Below are 17771 nucleotides of genomic sequence, written 5' to 3' on the forward strand. Positions count from 1 at the left end.
ATATTTATGAATAAATAGTTTTATATGACGGCTGGCAGCTGCGGCCTCTCCTCTCCCCCCAGCAGTCAGTGAGCGCTTGGGTGTCGCCGGCAGGACGCCGGGCCCACTGAGGGTTGAACTGGGAGTTGTACGGCCTCCGCCGTTCGTCGGCCTCTTCTTCGGGCTGGTCCTTCTGGGGGGCTGTGCCCCGCACTCGCGCCAGCAGGGCCTCCGCCCGAGCACGTTCCGTCGCTTCCCGCCGCAGACGTTCAGCTCGGAGCTGGCCCAGGGCCAGGGGGCTGGGGAGAGGAGTCCGGTCAGAAAGCTCAGAAAGCTTGGAGTCCCTGGAGGCCCCCCCCAGCCCCGGGCAGACATGCTCTGGTCTGTGCGGCCTGGGGGGTGGGAAGCTGGCTTCATGCTGCGCACAAGGCTCTGGGGCTCCCAGCACCCCCTGACCCCCCCCGCTCCTTACAGTGGGGTGCCCCTCGAGCTCAAGAAAGCCCACTGTTAATCAGCTGTAACAGTGAGCACACCCAGGGCCTCCGTCTCCCCTGGCGTGGAAGACCAGCTGCTCGGGTTTGTCCAGCTCGGGACGCAGTAACCTGCTCTGCCCGACCCCATGGCTCTGAAACTCTGGCCCCCAGAAAGCTGTAGGTCTCAGTGGGTTTCATCACCGTTCTGCACGGAAGCCTGTCTGTCCCCACGCTGTCGCCCGGGAAGCCGCTGGACACCCGAGACCGAGTGCACGTTGCCTGGGGCTCTCGGGAAAGCAGGCTTGCTTCTGCAGCCCCCCGGACAGGCGTCGGGGCCCCACGACTGCATGTTGAGAGCCGCCTCCAGCCGCCCAGCCCCGGACCTGGTGCCCATACGGCCGGCCCAGCTTCCTTACGCTTCCGGCCGCTGCTTCTCCGGCCCCTCCGGCCCCTTTCTGCTGCGGCCGCGGTCATCACTGCTGTGCCCTCGCTTCCTCTTCAAATGCTTCTCCATCTCCCGCAGAGGGTCCAGGCGCTTCTTGACCTTCTCGTCTGGACCCGGGCCGGGCTGGGGGGCCCCTCGCCCTGGGGGGAGCTGGTACCAAGGCGGCTGAGTCTGGGCTTCCGCTGCGCTCTGGCCCAGGTATGTCAGGATGCCCAGAGCTTGCTCCTGCCTCTCCTGAGGGGGACAGAAACTAGGGAGGTGAGGAGGTCAAGCAGGTCTCCCCTCGGGGAGCCCTCCGCGTGACGACAGGACACCCGAGGCTCCTGGACAGGCAGAACCAGCGTGGGCCAGCCCTGCCGTGTGCTAAGGACAGGTGGGGCTCCTGCCCTGGGCACGACGGTGGGTTCAGTAACAAGCACGGGGGAAGGGGGGTGCAGCTGCTTTAGGGTTCAGAGGCAGGCAACGTTGGGGAGATGATGTGAGGACAAGGCTGGAAGCAGCCAGCAGGGCAAAGGAGTGAGACGAGACAAAGGCAAGTTCAGGGTTTGGTGGGAATCCCTGAGAACAGGTGAGCGACAGGACCCCAGGTTCTGACTGACATTGAGAGAGCTCCCAAACCTCTACAGGGTCTGTACCTAACAGTCCCACAGCTGGGGGGGGGGGGGGCTCCGGCACCCACTTCCAAGCCCCTGCAGCCCTGGATGGCAGTAACCCGCACTCCTGAGTGCCGTGTTCCCTACTGCGTTCTCTGTAGTGGCTCGTTTCCTCCCCTCCCACCGCTCTGTTCCCATCATTCACCCCAGGCTCTACGCAGAACTGACTAGGTGGGGGGCCAGCTTACTTTCTCCTGCCGCTTTTCTTCCTCGTACTCTTTATTGCCACTGGTCACCCCTCTCCCTTCCTCCAGCAGTTCCCGAAATAGGTCCACGGGGCCAGAACTCGGGGCTCCCGCCTCTGCTGCTTCGAGCTCGGGGAGTGAGTTCTGGCGCCTGGCTTTCTTCCGTAGGAATTCTGTGCGGGCCTGGGAAAAAGAAGGGTACAGGCAGAGAATTCAGAACCTAGACGTGACCCCAGGAACTGAGAGACCGGCGCCAAGCACAGAGAACCCCAGTGTTGGTGCTGGGGGCTGTAAGGAAGGGTGCGTGGGCCCTGGGAGCCCAGCAGAGACACCTGCCCCGGCCCGGGGGCGACGGTGGGAGAATGAGGTGACACCTGGGCTTGTACACTGCCTCTCGGTCAGCCACAAGAGTTCCCAACCTCGGGTGACAACAAAAACAGCTAGGAAGACAGCCCAAAATAGGAGAACAGGCGACCAGAACTACAGGCAGGACTCCAGTCACTGCTCCCAAGACGACGTGCGATCTCTGCTGACAAAGGCGAACTTTTAAAGTTCAGGCGAGGACCAGATTCGCTCAAGGACCGAAAACTAGCGATGAGGAGTTAGACAAAGCCCCCGGCGGGTGGAGGGGAGCAGGGACAGGGCTCGCCCCACAGCGGGATGGGTGTCCCACTGTCCCTTCCCTCAGAAGCAGCCCACTTCTCTGCAGCATGGAGGACAGCGCCCCTCAAGCACGCACGGTGCTCGAGAGACCGCCGGCCAAGCACTCTGCACCGGGGGAGCATACAGTAGGCGCTCAACAGGGAGGTTGTTCAGGCAAAGTAAACGGGGGCCCGAGTTTCCTTGAACTGAGCAAGGGTTCGCTTTTTTCACCAGCCCCTACTGTGCCAGGCACACTCAGGCCTCGCGAACTACACGAATGGGGGACACCAGGGCAAGGGGGAGGCGGACGGCCCGCCCAGGTCGGGGGGCCGTGCAGAGGGCCCGCCCCCTCCGCGCTTCCAGCCACGCCCAGCTCCTCCAACCTCACCGGACGCACTGCGCCTGCGCGCCACCCCCGCTTCCGGCCCCTCCCCACGCGCGTGCGCGCTCGGCCCGGGAGTCCCGCCCGACCGCACTCGGGCTTACCTCCTGCTGAGCGAGCAGCACCCTCCGCTCACGTTCTTTCTCCTCCTCCCGGGCCTGAGCCTCGTCACGCCGCACGCGGGCGACATTATCCTTGTTCCGGACGTGCCAACTCTTCTTGGGCAAGATATTCATGGCGTCGTAGCCGTCCGCCGACTGGCAGGCTCGCCTCCGAGCACTTCCTGTTGGCGAGAGGATGCCCCTCCCTGTTGTTCCTGCCTCAGCCACGGATTGGTCCTGGGCTGGGTGCCACGCCCCCCCCCAGGTCCGTAGCGAGAGCTGATTGGCTGAGACGCCGAATTTGGGTTGGTGTAGCCTAGCGACCGCCTCTCGCCAAGGTTCTGAGCCCATCGCGTGTCCCCGCCCCGAAGCTACCGGACGCGGCCGCTGATTGGCTGGCATGCCCGTCATGTCTTCTCGAGGCCAATACATTTGATTGGCCTGTGTCTGGCTCTTCCCCCACCCCCCAGCCTCGGGATGCAAATTATAAAGACTGCTCTGTAGCCTCAGCTGAGTTTATTGATACACGAGGTTAACTGGAGAGTAAGGGACTTGGCCGGGTTGGGGGACTTCAGGGCCCTGGGACTCTCCGAATCCCAGGGCTGTAAGGGCTTGGGGTCTTCTCAAGTTCTCCCCTTTTAGAGATGACGCGCCGGAGGCTTACAAAGGGTCCGGGGGCCGGTCCGGACTGAAAGTGGGACATCGTCCTGACCAAGGGAGGTCAAGGAGCCCCGTTGGCCGAGCTCAGGGCCACAGCGCGCTGCGCCAGGAAGACCTTATTCCGCGCCTCCTGAGGAAAGGGTAAAGAAGTGGAGGTGAGACAGACCTTTCCCCCCTATTTCTTTCCATATCCAGGACCACTTCCCACGAACCCGGTCTGGCTCACGGTCTCTATCTGGCGTTTGAGCTCAGAGATGAGACGTCCATAAGAGTTAGCCAAGGCCACGGTATATGCCATCAGGATGCTAGAGGAGACAGAAATGGAAGCCAGAACTCTCTTAGAATATCTTCAATGTAACGGCTCCTTAGACACCAGGGATCTGGACCCCCAGCTTTTCCTCCCTGAGACCCAGGAGTCCAGGCCCCCAGCCCCCTCCTCCCTTAGAAATAGGGGGCCCCCAGGGCACACAAACTCAGATCCAGGAGTCTGGGCTCCCTCACCTGGAGATTAACAGAAGAGGCACAGCAAAAGCTTGGGTCCCCAGGAAAAATAGAAAGTTCTGTACGGTCTGAGGGAGGCTGGAAATAGACTCAGGGATCTGGGCCCAGATGGACGAATGCCCTTGGAATGGACCACACAGCTTAGAAGGTGGGATCCTGAAGAGGGCAGAGACGGGCAGTGTTCAAAGATGGCCAAGACTCAGAATCCTGGATGAGGAGGGAGGGAGGGGCAGGCGCCTCTCCCACTTACAGGAAGATGCTGTAAAGCACGGGAACAGCGGAGACGGCCAGACCCAGGAGAAGGACCATGGGGAAAAAGAAATTCGCTGTGGAAGCCCGAAAAGTGCGGGAAGCTGGGGAGCAGGTGGAGAAAAGGGTGAACTGTAAGGAGAAGGAGACACAAGACTCTGAGTCCTAGCCTGTCCATCATCCAGGAGTCCTAGTCCCTCCTCAGTCAGGAACCAGAAGTCCCTAGTCCTTTGCTGCCATCAGACCCGGGAGTCCGGGTCCCCTCTTCCCTTGGACGGAAAAGTTACGACGCCCTAAACCCCTCCTCCCACATCCAGGAGTCTGTCCCCCAGACCCCTCCTCTCTCAGGATCTAGTAGTTGGGGACCCTTGTTCTCCTCCTCCTCCAGGACCCAGGAATCCGCCACACTCCTCACCTTCTTCAAATAGAAAAGTAGCAGGAACTTGGCCGTGTTGAGCAGAGGTAGTAAAGGGCAGAAAAAACTCCCTACCCAGACCACCGTCTGTGCGTAGATGAGCCCGAGCACCTCGTCAGGCACCTGGAACTCCTGGGTTCCCACCACACGACCCAGCGCCCCGGGACAGAGGCCACAGATCAGTCTGGAGGACAGGGCGGGGCCGAGTCAGACGCGCGGCGGCCCCCTTGCCCCGCCTCCGCCGCCCCGCCCACCAATGGGAAGTGAGCAGATCTGAATAGGGGTGGAGCTTTCAAAGTCCTGGAGGGTGTGCGTCCAGAGGCCGACGCCCGCGGGCTAGAGGTAGGGGCGGGGCCAGAGGAAGTAACTAGGTAACAGGGGGCCTGGTCTGCGGACCGAGGGCAAAGAAACGGAGCAGAGGCGGGGCTAGCAAAGGAGGTGGGGGCACTGCGAGGGGCGGGGCTCTCACTTCCGAGGAAACTGGATGAGCAGCATGATCGCCACGCCAGTCAGCAGGTCAAAGAGCAGGAGTTTGTACATCTCCTGCCCCAGCCGAGTCTCCCAGCACTGAGGAAGGAAGTCATGGGTCAGAAAGACCTCAGGACCCAGGCGCCTGGAGGCCCAAGCGTCCACGTCTCCAAATCACAAGCGTGTGAGATCCTAACAATCCTTTCGGGGCGGGGAAGGTCCTCAGTTTTTTTGGACCATCCGTAACCTTGTCCTCAAAGGGAGGGTGTTCTAGCACCTTGAGCTCCTCCTTCCTCTCAAACCTGGAGTCTGGGCCCGCCTAGCACCTCCTGTCCTTGAAAGACCCAGGATTTGGGGCCCCTCTCCTCACCGGTAGTTCCTTGTAATTGTAGCCACAGGTTTTGCACTCCTCAGCCTCAGCCTTGCCCTCACAAGTGATCTGATTCCAGAGAGAGAAGAGCAGGACTAGCAAGGAGGCCAGGCGGAGAAACACGGTCCTGGCAAGGAGAAAGGAGAAGCAATCAGCACCGACCAGTGCTCACCCTGCCGCCACCCACACCCCCACCCCCACCCCCCGCTGCATGGAACACGCTCACAATTCTCCCCTCTTCACAGATGAAGAAACCTGGGCTCTGAACAAGAGGCAGGATTTGAATCCAGATCTCACTGGGTCCCGTGTTCTGGGGATTTCCGTGCCTTATGGACTAGAACCCGTGTCCTTCAGACCAGCCCCGCTATCATCCCTAGCACACCCCCAAAGGCTAGAACCTGAGCAGGACAAAAACAATCTGGCGGCTCCTGGTGTAGCCCTCCAGTGGGGCAATGAGCTTGAACACAGGTGGCAGCAAGAAGTTGACCCCAGAGATGAAGATGGACGGAAGGTAATCCACCCCGAGCTTCAGCAGTGGCATCTGCTGGACAGGGGGCACCTCCTGGGAGAAAGGGTGGACCAAGCAAAGAGACCCTGGGGTTCTGGGCCTCCAGAACCTTGCTAAACATCCTCCCCCAGCCTCTTCTTCCTCCAGCACCCCGAGTCCAAGGTTCAAACGTACGCCCCCTTCCCTCCTAAGAGCCCAGGAATTTCAGACTTCAGTTCCCTCCAACCTTGGAAAAGTGCCGGGGTCACAGGACTCTCCTCCCCCAGGACCCTCCACACCTGCAGCCGCACAGCGGCCCCTGTAGCCCAGTAGACTCCATAGAAGGCTGCTCCCAGGAGTGCAATCACCAGCAGATTGAGCAGGATCCGCACCGACCACACCCGGGCTTGCTGGCCCAGGGTCCGTACCGCGGCCTGGCGCCGCACCACAGCTTCTTCCAGCTCCACCTGAGGCCAGGAAAGGTGTCCATTTGGGCTCACTTCCCCCACGCCCTGCAGGTGTTTCAGAGCCCCCTGCTCAACCGGACCTAATAGAGCAACGCTCCTCTAAGGGCTTCTACAATCCTTGCCCGAGTCCCCCCGACGGTCCTCGAGGGGACAGTTTAGCTCTCCCGGCCCCGCCCAGCACCCCACACCCCGCCCTCCGAGGCCCCGCCCAGCACGCGTGCCCGGTGCGGAGTTCCAGCCCTACTTTTTCAAGCCCCTTCGGGCCCTGCCTAGCTCTTCGCCTCGTACGGAGGAGCTTCCGGCCCCGCCCCCTCCCCGCTGCTTGCTTTTTCCCGGACGCTTTGACGTCAGGTATCCCTATTGTGGGCGCCTCCCAGCCCTACCATTTCCCAAGGGCCGCCTCCTTAGAAGAAAGCTCCACCCAGCGTCTCTCGGGGCCCCGCCCCCACTCGGGGCCCCGCCCCCTCCAGGTCCCTAAGCGCACCTGCAGCTCGTAGAGGATGCTGCGCTGGCGCAGCCGCACGTGCCCGTCCCCGCAGAGGCCGAAGTCCCAGGCGGAGAACACCCGGTGGCTGTAGCTGGTCAGGGCCCCCGACTCGGCCAGCAGCGTCTGTTTCAGTCCTGACACGGAGCTAAGGGAGGGAAGACCCAGGAGCCGGGGTGTGGAAGGTCAGCCACGAGTGCGGGGACACCCCGGGAAATGAACCCTAGGACCTTGGGCGTTTGGCGAGCGGCCACCTAGCAGAGAAAGAGTCAGAGACGTAGAGACGGTCATTGGAGACAGAGACCGGGAGATTCAGGGGCAGTCTCGGGAAGACAGACGCCCAGCAGATAGCGACAAAGCTCCAGAGAGAAGGGCACGGGGACCCAGAGTGAGGAAGACAAAGACCCTGGGGAGACTGAGAGCCCAAGGGGGGAGGGTTCAGAGAAAGGGGGGGCAGTGAAATGAAGGCAAGACGGCTAGAGAGAGGGGTCAGAGACTCAGAGGGAAGGACAGACGTCCAGAGAAGGGGGTGGGGGAGGAAGGCCCAGAGAAAGGAGGACAGACAAAGAAGCGGGGCAAAGACCCAGGGAGGGGACAGAGAAGCAGAGAGAGGGAGGGGCGCCTGGATGGCTCAGTCGTTCGTTAAGCGTCTGCCTTCGGCTCAGGTCATGATCCCAAGGTCCTGGGATTGAGCCCCGCATCAGGCTCCCTGCTCTGCGGGAAGCCTGCCTCTTCCTCTCCCACTCCCCCTGCTTGTGTTCCCTCTCTCGCTGTCTCTGTCAAATAAATAAAATCTTAAAAAAAAAAAAAAAAAAAAAAACAGAGCGAGGGAAAGAAACGGAGAAAACTGGGCAAAGAGCTCCATATCCACCCTTACCGCCCTGGCTCAAGCCCCCGGCATAAGCCCCCAGCATCTCTCGAGTGGACAATTACAGAGGACTGCCATCTGGTCTCTCTGCTTCCACCTGTGCCCTCTTGAATCCATTCTGTTCCTTTTTATGCAGATTAGGTGGTACTGCTGTTTAAAACCTATTTCACAGCTTCTCCTTATTCTTGAAGTTTAGGCTCCTTCATAGCACATCCAGCCAGCACGCACCTGATCTGGCTCCCACCTACTTCTTGAAGTTCAAATCCTGTCCTTCCTTCCTCCTCCTCCCTCCTCTTCCCCCTCCATTTCTCAGAACACTCCAAACCTCTTCTCACCACGGGGCCTTTGCACGTGCCGTTCCCCCTGCCTGGAATGCCCAGGTCTTAGCTGCTCACCTGGCTGGTTCCGTCTCCTCTTTCTGGTCTCTACCTACAGGTCACCTCCTCAGTCCTTTATTGACCGCTCCATTTAATGAGGGTCCCCGCCCATTCTCTACCTCAGGGGATGGCAAACTATGGCACCAGGTTCAGTAAATAAAGTTTTATTGGAACACAGCCACATTCACTCATTGACTTACTGTCTACAGCTGCCTTAGCCTTACAACAGCAGAGTTTGAGACAGACTGTATGGCCAGAAAATGAACGAAAATATGAACATATTTCCTATCCAGCCTTTATCAGGAAAAAATTGCTGATCCCTGTTCTATCATCTGTATATTATCCCATTTGTTTTCTATACAGTCCTGCTCCCAAACTGAAATCGCTGATCTGCTTTTTAACCTAAAAGTTGCTTTTTATTTCTCTCCGTTCATCTCCCCTCCTGGACTGTGAGGTGTACAAGGTAGGAGGACCCCCATCTGATAACCCTGGCACAGCGCCTGGCATTTAGGAGAAACTCCACTTTCTCTAAGTCCTTGGTTTCCTTCTTGACCACAGCCCCCCCACCCCCCAGGAACTCCCAGTCTTGCCTGAATGCCAGTGTGTCCCAGATTTGCATCTCCAGTCCGGACCCGTCTCCAGAAACCCACGTATGCAACTGCCTACTCACCATTCCCCTCGTTCGTCCAAAAGCCCCTTCAGAATCAACCGGCCAAAACTGCACGCCCCACCGACATGGCCCTGTACAGCTCTCCCCATCATAAGGGCGGCAACATTGCCCTTCCCAGTGCTCAGGCTCAACACCTGGACTCATTCCTAACTTCTCACCCTCACCATGCCCCACCTCCAGTCATTAGGGAGCCCTCTGGGCTCTACTCAACATACATCCAGAGTCTCCCTTTTATATGAAGAACCAAACAGGCCGAAGCAGTCCATGGTGTGAACAGAAAGGATGGGGGTGGGGGAGTTGGCGGGGGAAGGCGGTAACTTGAGATCTTGAGGGGGCTTCTGGAGGCTGGTCATGTTCTGTTTCTTGGTATGGATGGGAACATATCAAGCTCTATTCTTTGGTTTCTGCATTTTTCTGGATATGTGTGATATTTTAAAAATTATATATATACATAGTCAACTAATATGTGAGAAGGGAGCCCACATACTCAATGCGGGGAGGATGGTCTCTTCAACCAATGTTGCTGAGAAAACTGGGGAGCCACATGCAAAAGAATGAAATTGGACCGCAATCTTACACCACTCACAAAAATTAACGTGATTAATCACGTAAACATAAGACCTAAAACGGAAAACAGTCCTAGGGAAAAAAATAAAGGAAGACCTCCTTGACATTCATCGTGGGGACGATTTTTTGGATAGGACACCAAGAGCACAAGCAACAAAAGCAAAAGGGAGTAAGTGGGACTACACGCCACTTAAAAGCCTCTGTACAGCAAAAGAAAGAATGCACAGAATGAAATGGCAACCTATGGAATAAAAGAAAATATTTGCAAACCATATCTGACATTGGGGTTAATAGAAAAATATAAAAAGAACACATACAATATTCAACAGCCAAAAAAAAAAAAAAAACCCCACACAAAACCTCAATTTAAAAATGGGCAGAGAAATCGAAAAGATGTTTTTCTGAAGACATCTAGATGGCCAACAGGTATGTGAGCAAGTGTTCATCATCATTGATCATCAGGGAAATGCCAATCAAAACCCCAATGAGCTATCACCTCACACCTGTCAGGATGGCTCTCATCAAGAAGACAAGAGGTGACACTTGTTGGTGAGGACGTGGAGAACAGGGAACCCTCGTGCACTGCTGGGAATGTAAATCAGTGCAGCTACTATGGAAAACAGTATGGAGGTTCCCTCCCCCCAAAAATTAAAAATAGAGGTACCATATCATCCAGCAATCCCACTTCTCGGTATATATCCAAAGGAAATGAAAAGAGGATCTCAAAGAGACATCTGCACCCCAACATTCACTGCATTATCAACAATAGCCAAGATATGAAACAACCTGAGTGTCTCTCAACGGATGAATGAAGATGTGATATATACATGTATAGCAACAGGATATCATTCAACCACGAGAAAGCAGGAAGTCCTGCCATTTGCAGCAACATGGATGGACCCTGAGGGCATTATGCTAAGTGAGATGAGTCAGATAGCAGACACTGTATGATACCACTTATTTGTGGAATCTAAAAAAGCCGAACTCCAGGGGGCGCCTGGGTGGCTCAGATGGTTAAGCGTCTGCCTTCGGCTCAGGTCATGATCCCAGGGTCCTGGGATCGAGCCCCACATCAGGCTCTCTGCTCCTTGGGAGCCTGCTTCTCCCTCTGCCTCTGTCTCTCGCTCTGTCTCTCATGAATTAAAAAAAAAAAAAAGCTGAACTCCAGGAAACAGTAAAAGGGTGGTTACCAGGGGATGGGGACACAAAGAGGTCCAAGGATATAAACTTCCAGTCCTAAGTTCTGGGGATCTAATGTACAACATCCTGATTATAGTTAACAATCCTGCATTATATACTTGAAAGTTGCTCAGAGAGTAGATCTTAAACGTCATCACAAGACAGGATTGTGTGAGGCGATGGAGGCATCAGCTAAAACGACCCTGGTAATCATGTTGCAATATATAAACCTATTAGTTCAACACTTTGTACATCTTAAGCTCACACAACGTTATTTCTGTCAATTATATCTCAAGAAAGCTGGGGCAGGGGAGTAGAAATTCAATTAAAAAAAAATCCAAAATTGACCACGGCCACCACCCCGCTCCAAGCCCCCACCGTCTCTTGCCTGGATTACAATTCCACCTGCTGCGGGCTTGCCCATCGCTAACTCCCTTCCCTCCCTTCTTTCCTTCTTGCCTCTCCCTCCCTCCCTCTCTCTCTTCCACAGAGCCAGAGAGGAAGACTCCTTTATAAAACCGAAATCAGATCAGGGTGATCTTCTGCTCAAGGACCCGCAGTGAGTCCCACCTCGCTTGGAAAGCATCCAAATCCTTTACGGAGTGCAGGTGCACCTCCATCGCTCTCCCCACCTCCCTCCGCTCCGGCCCCACCAGCTGCCTAGTGCACCCTCCACCACACCACCCTGCTCCTGCCTTGCCCTGGCTGGGCCCTCTGCCTGCAATGCCCTTCCCCCGGGGACTTCCTTGACCAAATCCCTCTCCTTCTCAATGTCTTTGTTTAAAGGTCGTGTCTCAATGAGGCGGCCCTGGGCACCTAATAAGACAGCAGCGCACCTCACCTGCTGTGTCCAGAGCCCTCATCACCTGCTAACACGCCACGTCATTGACTCATTTACGGCTCATTGCTTATCACCTGTTTCACCTAGTAAACTGTCCGCTCCACCAGGACAGCACTCGGTCGGGTTTTTGTTTGTTGTCCTGCTTTACCAACTGTCTGTCTGGAACAGTGGCCCGCACATAGTAGGGGCTTAATCCGTATTTGTTGCCGGAATGAATGAATCGCCCCTGTGTTTCCTGTAGAGCACTCTCCCCTCCAGAAAAGATGCAGTCACTTTGCTGGGCTAATATCATACCTTCCCCTCCTACCCTCTAAGCCACAGGAAGGAGAAACTGCCCATCCTAGTCCCTGGTCTTTAGCACGTATGAAGCATTTTTAAATCTGATTTCAACTCCAACTGAGAGAAAGGGGTCACAGAGCAAGACTCTGGATTCCTGGGGAGGGGTCTTCTCCCACCACAAGTCCCTCCCCACGCTCCCAGGGGGCCTGGGGTTACTGACCGATGGAGGATGAGCAGCAGGTACAGGAGGCCAATGACAAACACGGAGCACAGGTAGGTGACTGCCAGGTGTGGGCGGGGCGGGTAGAACCCATAGAAGAGAGGAGACCATTCTAGAAAACCCTGCAGAGGGAAAGTGCACCGTGTGGTTGGGCAATCAGAATCGGGGGGCACTGAGGCTCAGAGGAGGGGGGGTCTCCCGGGGACGCACCTCTCCTGAGAGCAGGTTGAAGAGATGGGTCGGGAAGGTGACCAGGCCTTGGGGGTTGGGGTTGTAGAAGCCGCAGGGTGAGGAGGTGTTAGGGCCAGGGGGACCCGGGGGGGTCCCTTCCAGCCAGGTGGGCAGCAGCGTCATGCAGGCCTTAAGTACCGACGCCAGCACGTTGAGAAGCAGCAGGAAGCGCAGCAGGGAGAAGTAGGACTCAGTGCCGGCGCCAAATTGGCCTGCAGGGGGGGCCAGAGAGGCCTGGGGCTCCTTTCTGAGTCTGGAGTCCCGGGGCCCTCAGACCCGGGAGTCCGGACCCCCAGCCCCTCCTCCCTCAGGCCCAGGAGTGCAGACCCCCAGCCCTCCTCCCTCAGACCCAGGAGTCCAGACCCTTAGCCCCTCCTCCCTCAGACCCGGGAGTCCGGACCCCCAGCCCCTCCTCCCTCAGACCCGGGAGTCCAGACCCCAGCCCCTCCTCCCTCAGACCCAGGACCCCGCCCCTCCTCCCTCAGACCCAGGAGTCCAGGCCCCCAGCCCCTCCTCCCTCAGGCCCAGGAGTGCAGACCCCCAGCCCTCCTCCCTCAGACCCAGGAGTCCAGACCCTTAGCCCCTCCTCCCTCAGACCCGGGAGTCCGGACCCCCAGCCCCGCCTCCCTCAGACCCGGGAGTCCAGGCCCCCAGCCCCTCCTCCCTCAGATCCGGGAGTCCGGGCCCCCAGCCCCGCCTCCCTCAGACCCGGGAGTCCGGACCCCCAGCCCCTCCTCCCTCAGACCCGGGAGTCCAGACCCCAGCCCCTCCTCCCTCCTCCCTCAGACCCAGGACCCCGCCCCTCCTCCCTCAGACCCGGGAGTCCAGGCCCCCAGCCCCTCCTCCCTCAGATCCGGGAGTCCGGGCCCCCAGCCCCGCCTCCCTCAGACCCGGGAGTCCGGACCCCCAGCCCCTCCTCCCTCAGACCCGGGAGTCCGGACCCCAGCCCCTCCTCCCTCAGACCCGGGAGTCCGGACCCCCAGCGCCCGCCTCCCTCAGACCCGGGAGTCCAGGCCCCCAGCCCCTCCTCCCTCAGATCCGGGAGTCCGGGCCCCCAGCCCCGCCTCCCTCAGACCCGGGAGTCCGGACCCCCAGCCCCTCCTCCCTCAGACCCAGGGGCCCAGGCCCCCAGGCCCCCAGCCCCTCAGCCCCTCCTCCCTCAGGCCCGGGAGTCCGGACCCCCAGCCCCTCCTCCCTCAGACCCAGGCCCCCAGGCCCCCAGCCCCTCCTCCCTCAGGCCCGGGAGTCCGGACCCCCAGCCCCTCCTCCCTCAGACCCGGGAGTCCGGACCCCCAGGTCCTCCTCGCTCAGATCCAGGAGTCTGGGCCCCCCGGCCCCCTCCCCCCTCAGACCCAGGAATCCAGGATCTCAACCCCCTCCTCCCTCAGACCCTCATCCTTCATCCCTCAGACCCGGGAGTGGGGCCCGCCCCAAGACACCAGCCTCAACCCCACCGCACCCCCAATTCTCTTCAGCGTCCACGCCCAGGGTTGCAAGGTGCGCAGGCCTGCGTTCATCTTCTCCTTGGACCGCCGAAGCCGCAGGGCCCACTGTGCGGATCTGGAACCCGATCCCTGAGGCACCTGGTCCCTGGCATGGCTCTGCCTGGTAGGGAAACAGATTCAGAGACAGAATAGGAAGGGCCCAGCAGCTCCACCTGGACACCACCCAAATGTAGAAACAAGACAACAGTGGGACCAGGAAGTAAATCGCAGTATGTGGGTAACTCGGAATTACTCCACAGCAACAGGAAGAGACAGCGAATGCATAAGAAGCCAGGCAGGATATCCCGACTGCAGGATCTGTGTACAGAGCTCCAGAGCAAACGCACACCCTGCTCTTTACGGATGCACTCGAAGGTGGCAAAGCTCTACAGGTAAGCAAGGACGAGATCGTCAGGGGCGCCTGGGTGGCTCGGTCGTTGGGCGTCTGCCTTCGGCTCAGGTCATGAGCCTGGGGTCCTGGGATCGGGCCCCGCATCGGGCTCCCTGCTCTGCGGGAGGCCTGCTTCTCCCTCTCCCACTCCCCCTGCTTGTGTTCCCTCTCTTGCTGTCTCTGTCAAATACATAAAATCTTTAAAAAAAAAAGATATTCGGGCGCCTGGGTGGCTCAGTTGGTTAAGCGACTGCTTTGGGCTCAGGTCATGATCCTGGAGTCCCTGGATCGAGTCCCGCATCGGGCTCCCTGCTCGGCGGGGAGTCTGCTTCTCCCTCTGACCCTCCCCCCTCTCATGTGCTCTCTCTCATTCTCTCTCTCTCTCTCAAATAAATAAAATCTTTAAAAAAAAAAAGATATTCATAGAAGTCTGGGATCTGGGGCGTGTGGGGTGCTTCTGGTCCCGCAGAGCTGTGTCTTGTCCTATGTGGAATTTGCCTGGGATCTTGCGGTGGGAATCTCTCAGTGTATACACAACGTTTGGTACACTTTTCTGTAGGCAAATATAAAGGAAAAGTAAAAAAGGAAAGAAGGAAGGTGTGATCCTGTGATTTATAATAAATATATATCTGGGTTTTGTCCCTCTTCCTGGCACAGAGGTTTAAAAACCCTTGGGATGCCCTAAACGATGAGATAAAGGCGTCTTTTGTAACATAAGCGAGGTGACTTTTGGATCCCAACTAAGAGGGCGGGCTGGCTGCCAGGGGGAGGAGAGGAGCCGGCTGGAGGCTGAATTCCATCGCCAGTGGCCAAAGATTTAATCAAGCATGTCTGTGTGACAAAACCACCCTAAAAACCCAAAATGATGGGGTTTGGAGAACAATTTCAAGCCACACGACCCCAGCCTCAGAAGGGCCCTGCACTTGCTTCTCACGTTCTGCTCTTCTTGGGTACAAATGCATAACACCAGTATCCCGCACTTGCCCGGAGTTCCAGTGCAGTGCTTTGTTTTTAGGAAAGACCCACATGACTCTTTGCTTTATGCTGAGCAGGATTACGAAAGGTTTGATAGGATGCCGTCCTTCGGATAGCGGGGGAAACCTGTAATTGTTGCCCAGGCGGCCCAGCACGTTCATTGTTCACCAGCCCTGCAAATTGGGTAGACCGGGAAGGGAACGATGGAAGAGGCAGAGAGGAAAACACGAAGAACAGATTTCAGGCTTGGGGAGAAATCGCCAGAGTAGGGACAGAGAACATGAACCCGGGCGAGGGAAGAGTCCCAGAGTCAGGGAAACAGGACTCTTTGGAGTCAGAGAAGCAGAGACCCAGGCGGGGGAAAGAAGCCAGAGAAGCAGAGCGAGACAGCCGAGTGAGAAGCAGACACAGCACCAACAAGTCAGACTATGGTCCTCACCTGGCTGGGAAGCGGGAGGGGGGACTCACCTGTGTGCCCGGCGGGCCTGCATGGGCCAGGGCAGTTCCCGGGAGGGGAGGGGCTCCTCCAGCTCCTTTTGGGCGGCTTCTGCGATGGCCTGGACGTTCCTCTCTCCATCTTCTTCCTCCTCCTCCAATGCCCCCCACGGCAGAACCCCAGGACCTCGGTACCGAAGGGTAGCAGCACTGGGGAGCTCATTCAGCACAGAGGAGAGCGACCGGCCTGGGGCAGGACAGCAGGGGCTGGGAGGGCCCAGGAGTCCCAGCCTCCAGCCCCTCCTCCCTCAGACCCAGGAGTCCAGGCCCCCAGCCCCTCCTCCCTCAGACCCAGGAGTCAGGCCCCCAGCCCCTCCTCCCTCAGACCCAGGAGTCCAGGCCCCCAGCCCCTCCTCCCTCACACCCAGGAGTCCAGGCCCCCAGCCCCTCCTCCCTCACACCCAGGAGTCCAGCCCCCGGGCCCTCCTCCCTCACACCCAGGAGTCCAGCCCCCCGGGCCCTCCTCCCTCACACCCAGGAGTCCAGCCCCCGGGCCCTCCTCCCCCAGACCCAGGAGTCCAGACCCCCAGCTCCTCCTCCCTCAGACCCAGGAGTCCGGACCCCCAGCCCCATCCTCCCTCAGACCCAGGAGTCCAGGCCCCCAGCCCCTCCTCCCTCACACCCAGGAGTCCAGACCCCCAGCCCCTCCTCCCTCAGACCCAGGAGTCCAGCCCCCGGGCCCTCCTCCCTCACACCCAGGAGTCCAGCCCCCCGGGCCCTCCTCCCTCACACCCAGGAGTCCAGCCCCCCGGGCCCTCCTCCCCCAGACCCAGGAGTCCAGACCCCCAGCTCCTCCTCCCTCAGACCCAGGAGTCCAGGCCCCCAGCCCCTCCTCCCTCAGACACAGGAGTCCGGACCCCCAGCCCCATCCTCCCTCAGACACAGGAGTCCGGACCCCCAGCCCCTCCTCCCTCAGACCCAGGAGTCCAGGCCCCCAGCCCCTCCTCCCTCAGACCCAGGAGTCCAGGCCCCCAGCCCCTCCTCCCTCAGACCCAGGAGTCCAGGCCCCCAGCCCCTCCTCCCTCAGGCCCGGGAGTCCAGGCCCCCAGCCCCCTCTTCCCTCAGACCCAGGGGTTCAGGTTCCCAGCCCCCTCCTCCCTCAGACCCAGGAGTCCAGGCCCCCAGCTCTCCTTCCTCAGACCCAGGAGTCCAGGCCCCCAGCCCCTCCTCCCTCAGACCCAGGAGTCCAGCCCCCAGTCCCTCCTCCCTCAGACCCGGGAGTCCAGGTCCCCAGCCCCCTCCTCCCTCAGACCCGGGAGTCCAGGCCCCCAGCCCCTCCTCTCTCAGACCCAGGAGTCCAGTCCCCCAGCCCCCTCCTCTCTCAGACACAGGAGTCCTGGCCCCCAGGCTCTCCTCCCTCAGACCCGGGAGTCCAGACCCCAGCCCCTCCTCCCTCAGACCCGGGAGTCCAGTCCCCAGTCCCTCCTCCGTCAGACCCAGGAGTCCAGCCCCCAGCCCCTCCTCCCTCAGACCCAGGAATCCAGGCCCCCAGCCCCCCAGCCCCCTCCTCCCTCAGACCCAGGAATCCAGGCCCCCAGCCCCCTTCTCCCTCAGACCCAGGAGTCCAGACCCCCAGCCCCTCCTCCCTCAGACCCAGGAGTCCAGGCCCCAGTCCCTCCTCCCTCAGATCCAGGAGTCTGGGCCTCATGCCCCCTCTGCAAGCACCCAAATGTGGGCCCTCTAGACCCCTCCTACCTCAGGACTGAGGAGCCCACTCTTCAGCTTCCTTTTTTCTCTTATTGAGGAATTTCTCACCCTGGCCCCCCTCCCCTACACTGGAGTCTGGACCTCCAGACTCTCCCACCCCCCGCAGGACGCAGCAGTCCCAGCCCCTGGTTCCCTTCTCCCTCAAGAAGCCAGGAATCCAAATCCCTCGCCCTGCTGCCCTCTGGACCCTGGAGTCCAGGCCTCCCTTCCCTGCCTCCCTCGGGACTCCCACCAGCCCGGGGGCTGGACACCACCCCCCACTGCCCCACCTGCTCTGGCCTCCTGGGGCGCCGGCCACCCTCCAGAGGAGCCCCAGGCCTCCGGCTCGCACGTCGGGCGCTCTGCCATGGCCCCAAGTGAAACTGTTCCGTCTCTAGGGGCCAGCTGGGCGGGGACTGCCCCCGGGAAGGAAGGGACCGGCGCAGGTCCGTACCTGGCCAGCGGGTGGCTCGGGGCGGGGAGTGTGAAGTACTTGCCACCAGGTGTCATGGCGGCTGCTGCGGAAGGTCTCCCAGGAAGCGAAACG

General features: G+C 59.4%; 2 protein-coding genes across 2 annotated transcripts; both read right to left on the minus strand.

The window, feature by feature from the left end:
* Nucleotide 1: 1 nt before the first annotated feature.
* Nucleotides 2-3000, minus strand: LENG1 (leukocyte receptor cluster member 1). The gene is made up of 4 exons (XM_045892272.3): nt 2864-3000; nt 1739-1918; nt 869-1131; nt 2-278 (listed from the first exon to the last, which is right to left on the minus strand). Exons 1-4 carry the CDS (start codon nt 2993-2995, stop codon nt 5-7), a joined length of 849 nt encoding a protein of 282 aa, XP_045748228.1. The 5' UTR covers nt 2996-3000; the 3' UTR covers nt 2-4.
* Nucleotides 3001-3359: 359 nt separating this feature from the next.
* On the minus strand, nt 3360-17737 carry TMC4 (transmembrane channel like 4). The gene is made up of 15 exons (XM_064580904.1): nt 17518-17737; nt 15512-15746; nt 13653-13798; nt 12173-12405; nt 11963-12084; nt 6962-7109; nt 6310-6477; nt 5922-6085; nt 5524-5650; nt 5155-5252; nt 4686-4869; nt 4272-4402; nt 4022-4177; nt 3747-3825; nt 3360-3650 (listed from the first exon to the last, which is right to left on the minus strand). The coding sequence occupies exons 1-15, from the start codon at nt 17732-17734 to the stop codon at nt 3582-3584; spliced, it is 2277 nt and encodes a 758-aa protein (XP_064436974.1). The 5' UTR covers nt 17735-17737; the 3' UTR covers nt 3360-3581.
* Between the last annotated feature and the right edge of the window lie 34 nt (nt 17738-17771).

This window comes from Mirounga angustirostris, unplaced genomic scaffold (genome assembly GCF_029215605.1).
Source record: "Mirounga angustirostris isolate CCGP_5_RB_7025 unplaced genomic scaffold, mMirAng1.0.hap1 SCAF_16, whole genome shotgun sequence".
Lineage (NCBI taxonomy): Eukaryota > Metazoa > Chordata > Mammalia > Carnivora > Phocidae > Mirounga > Mirounga angustirostris.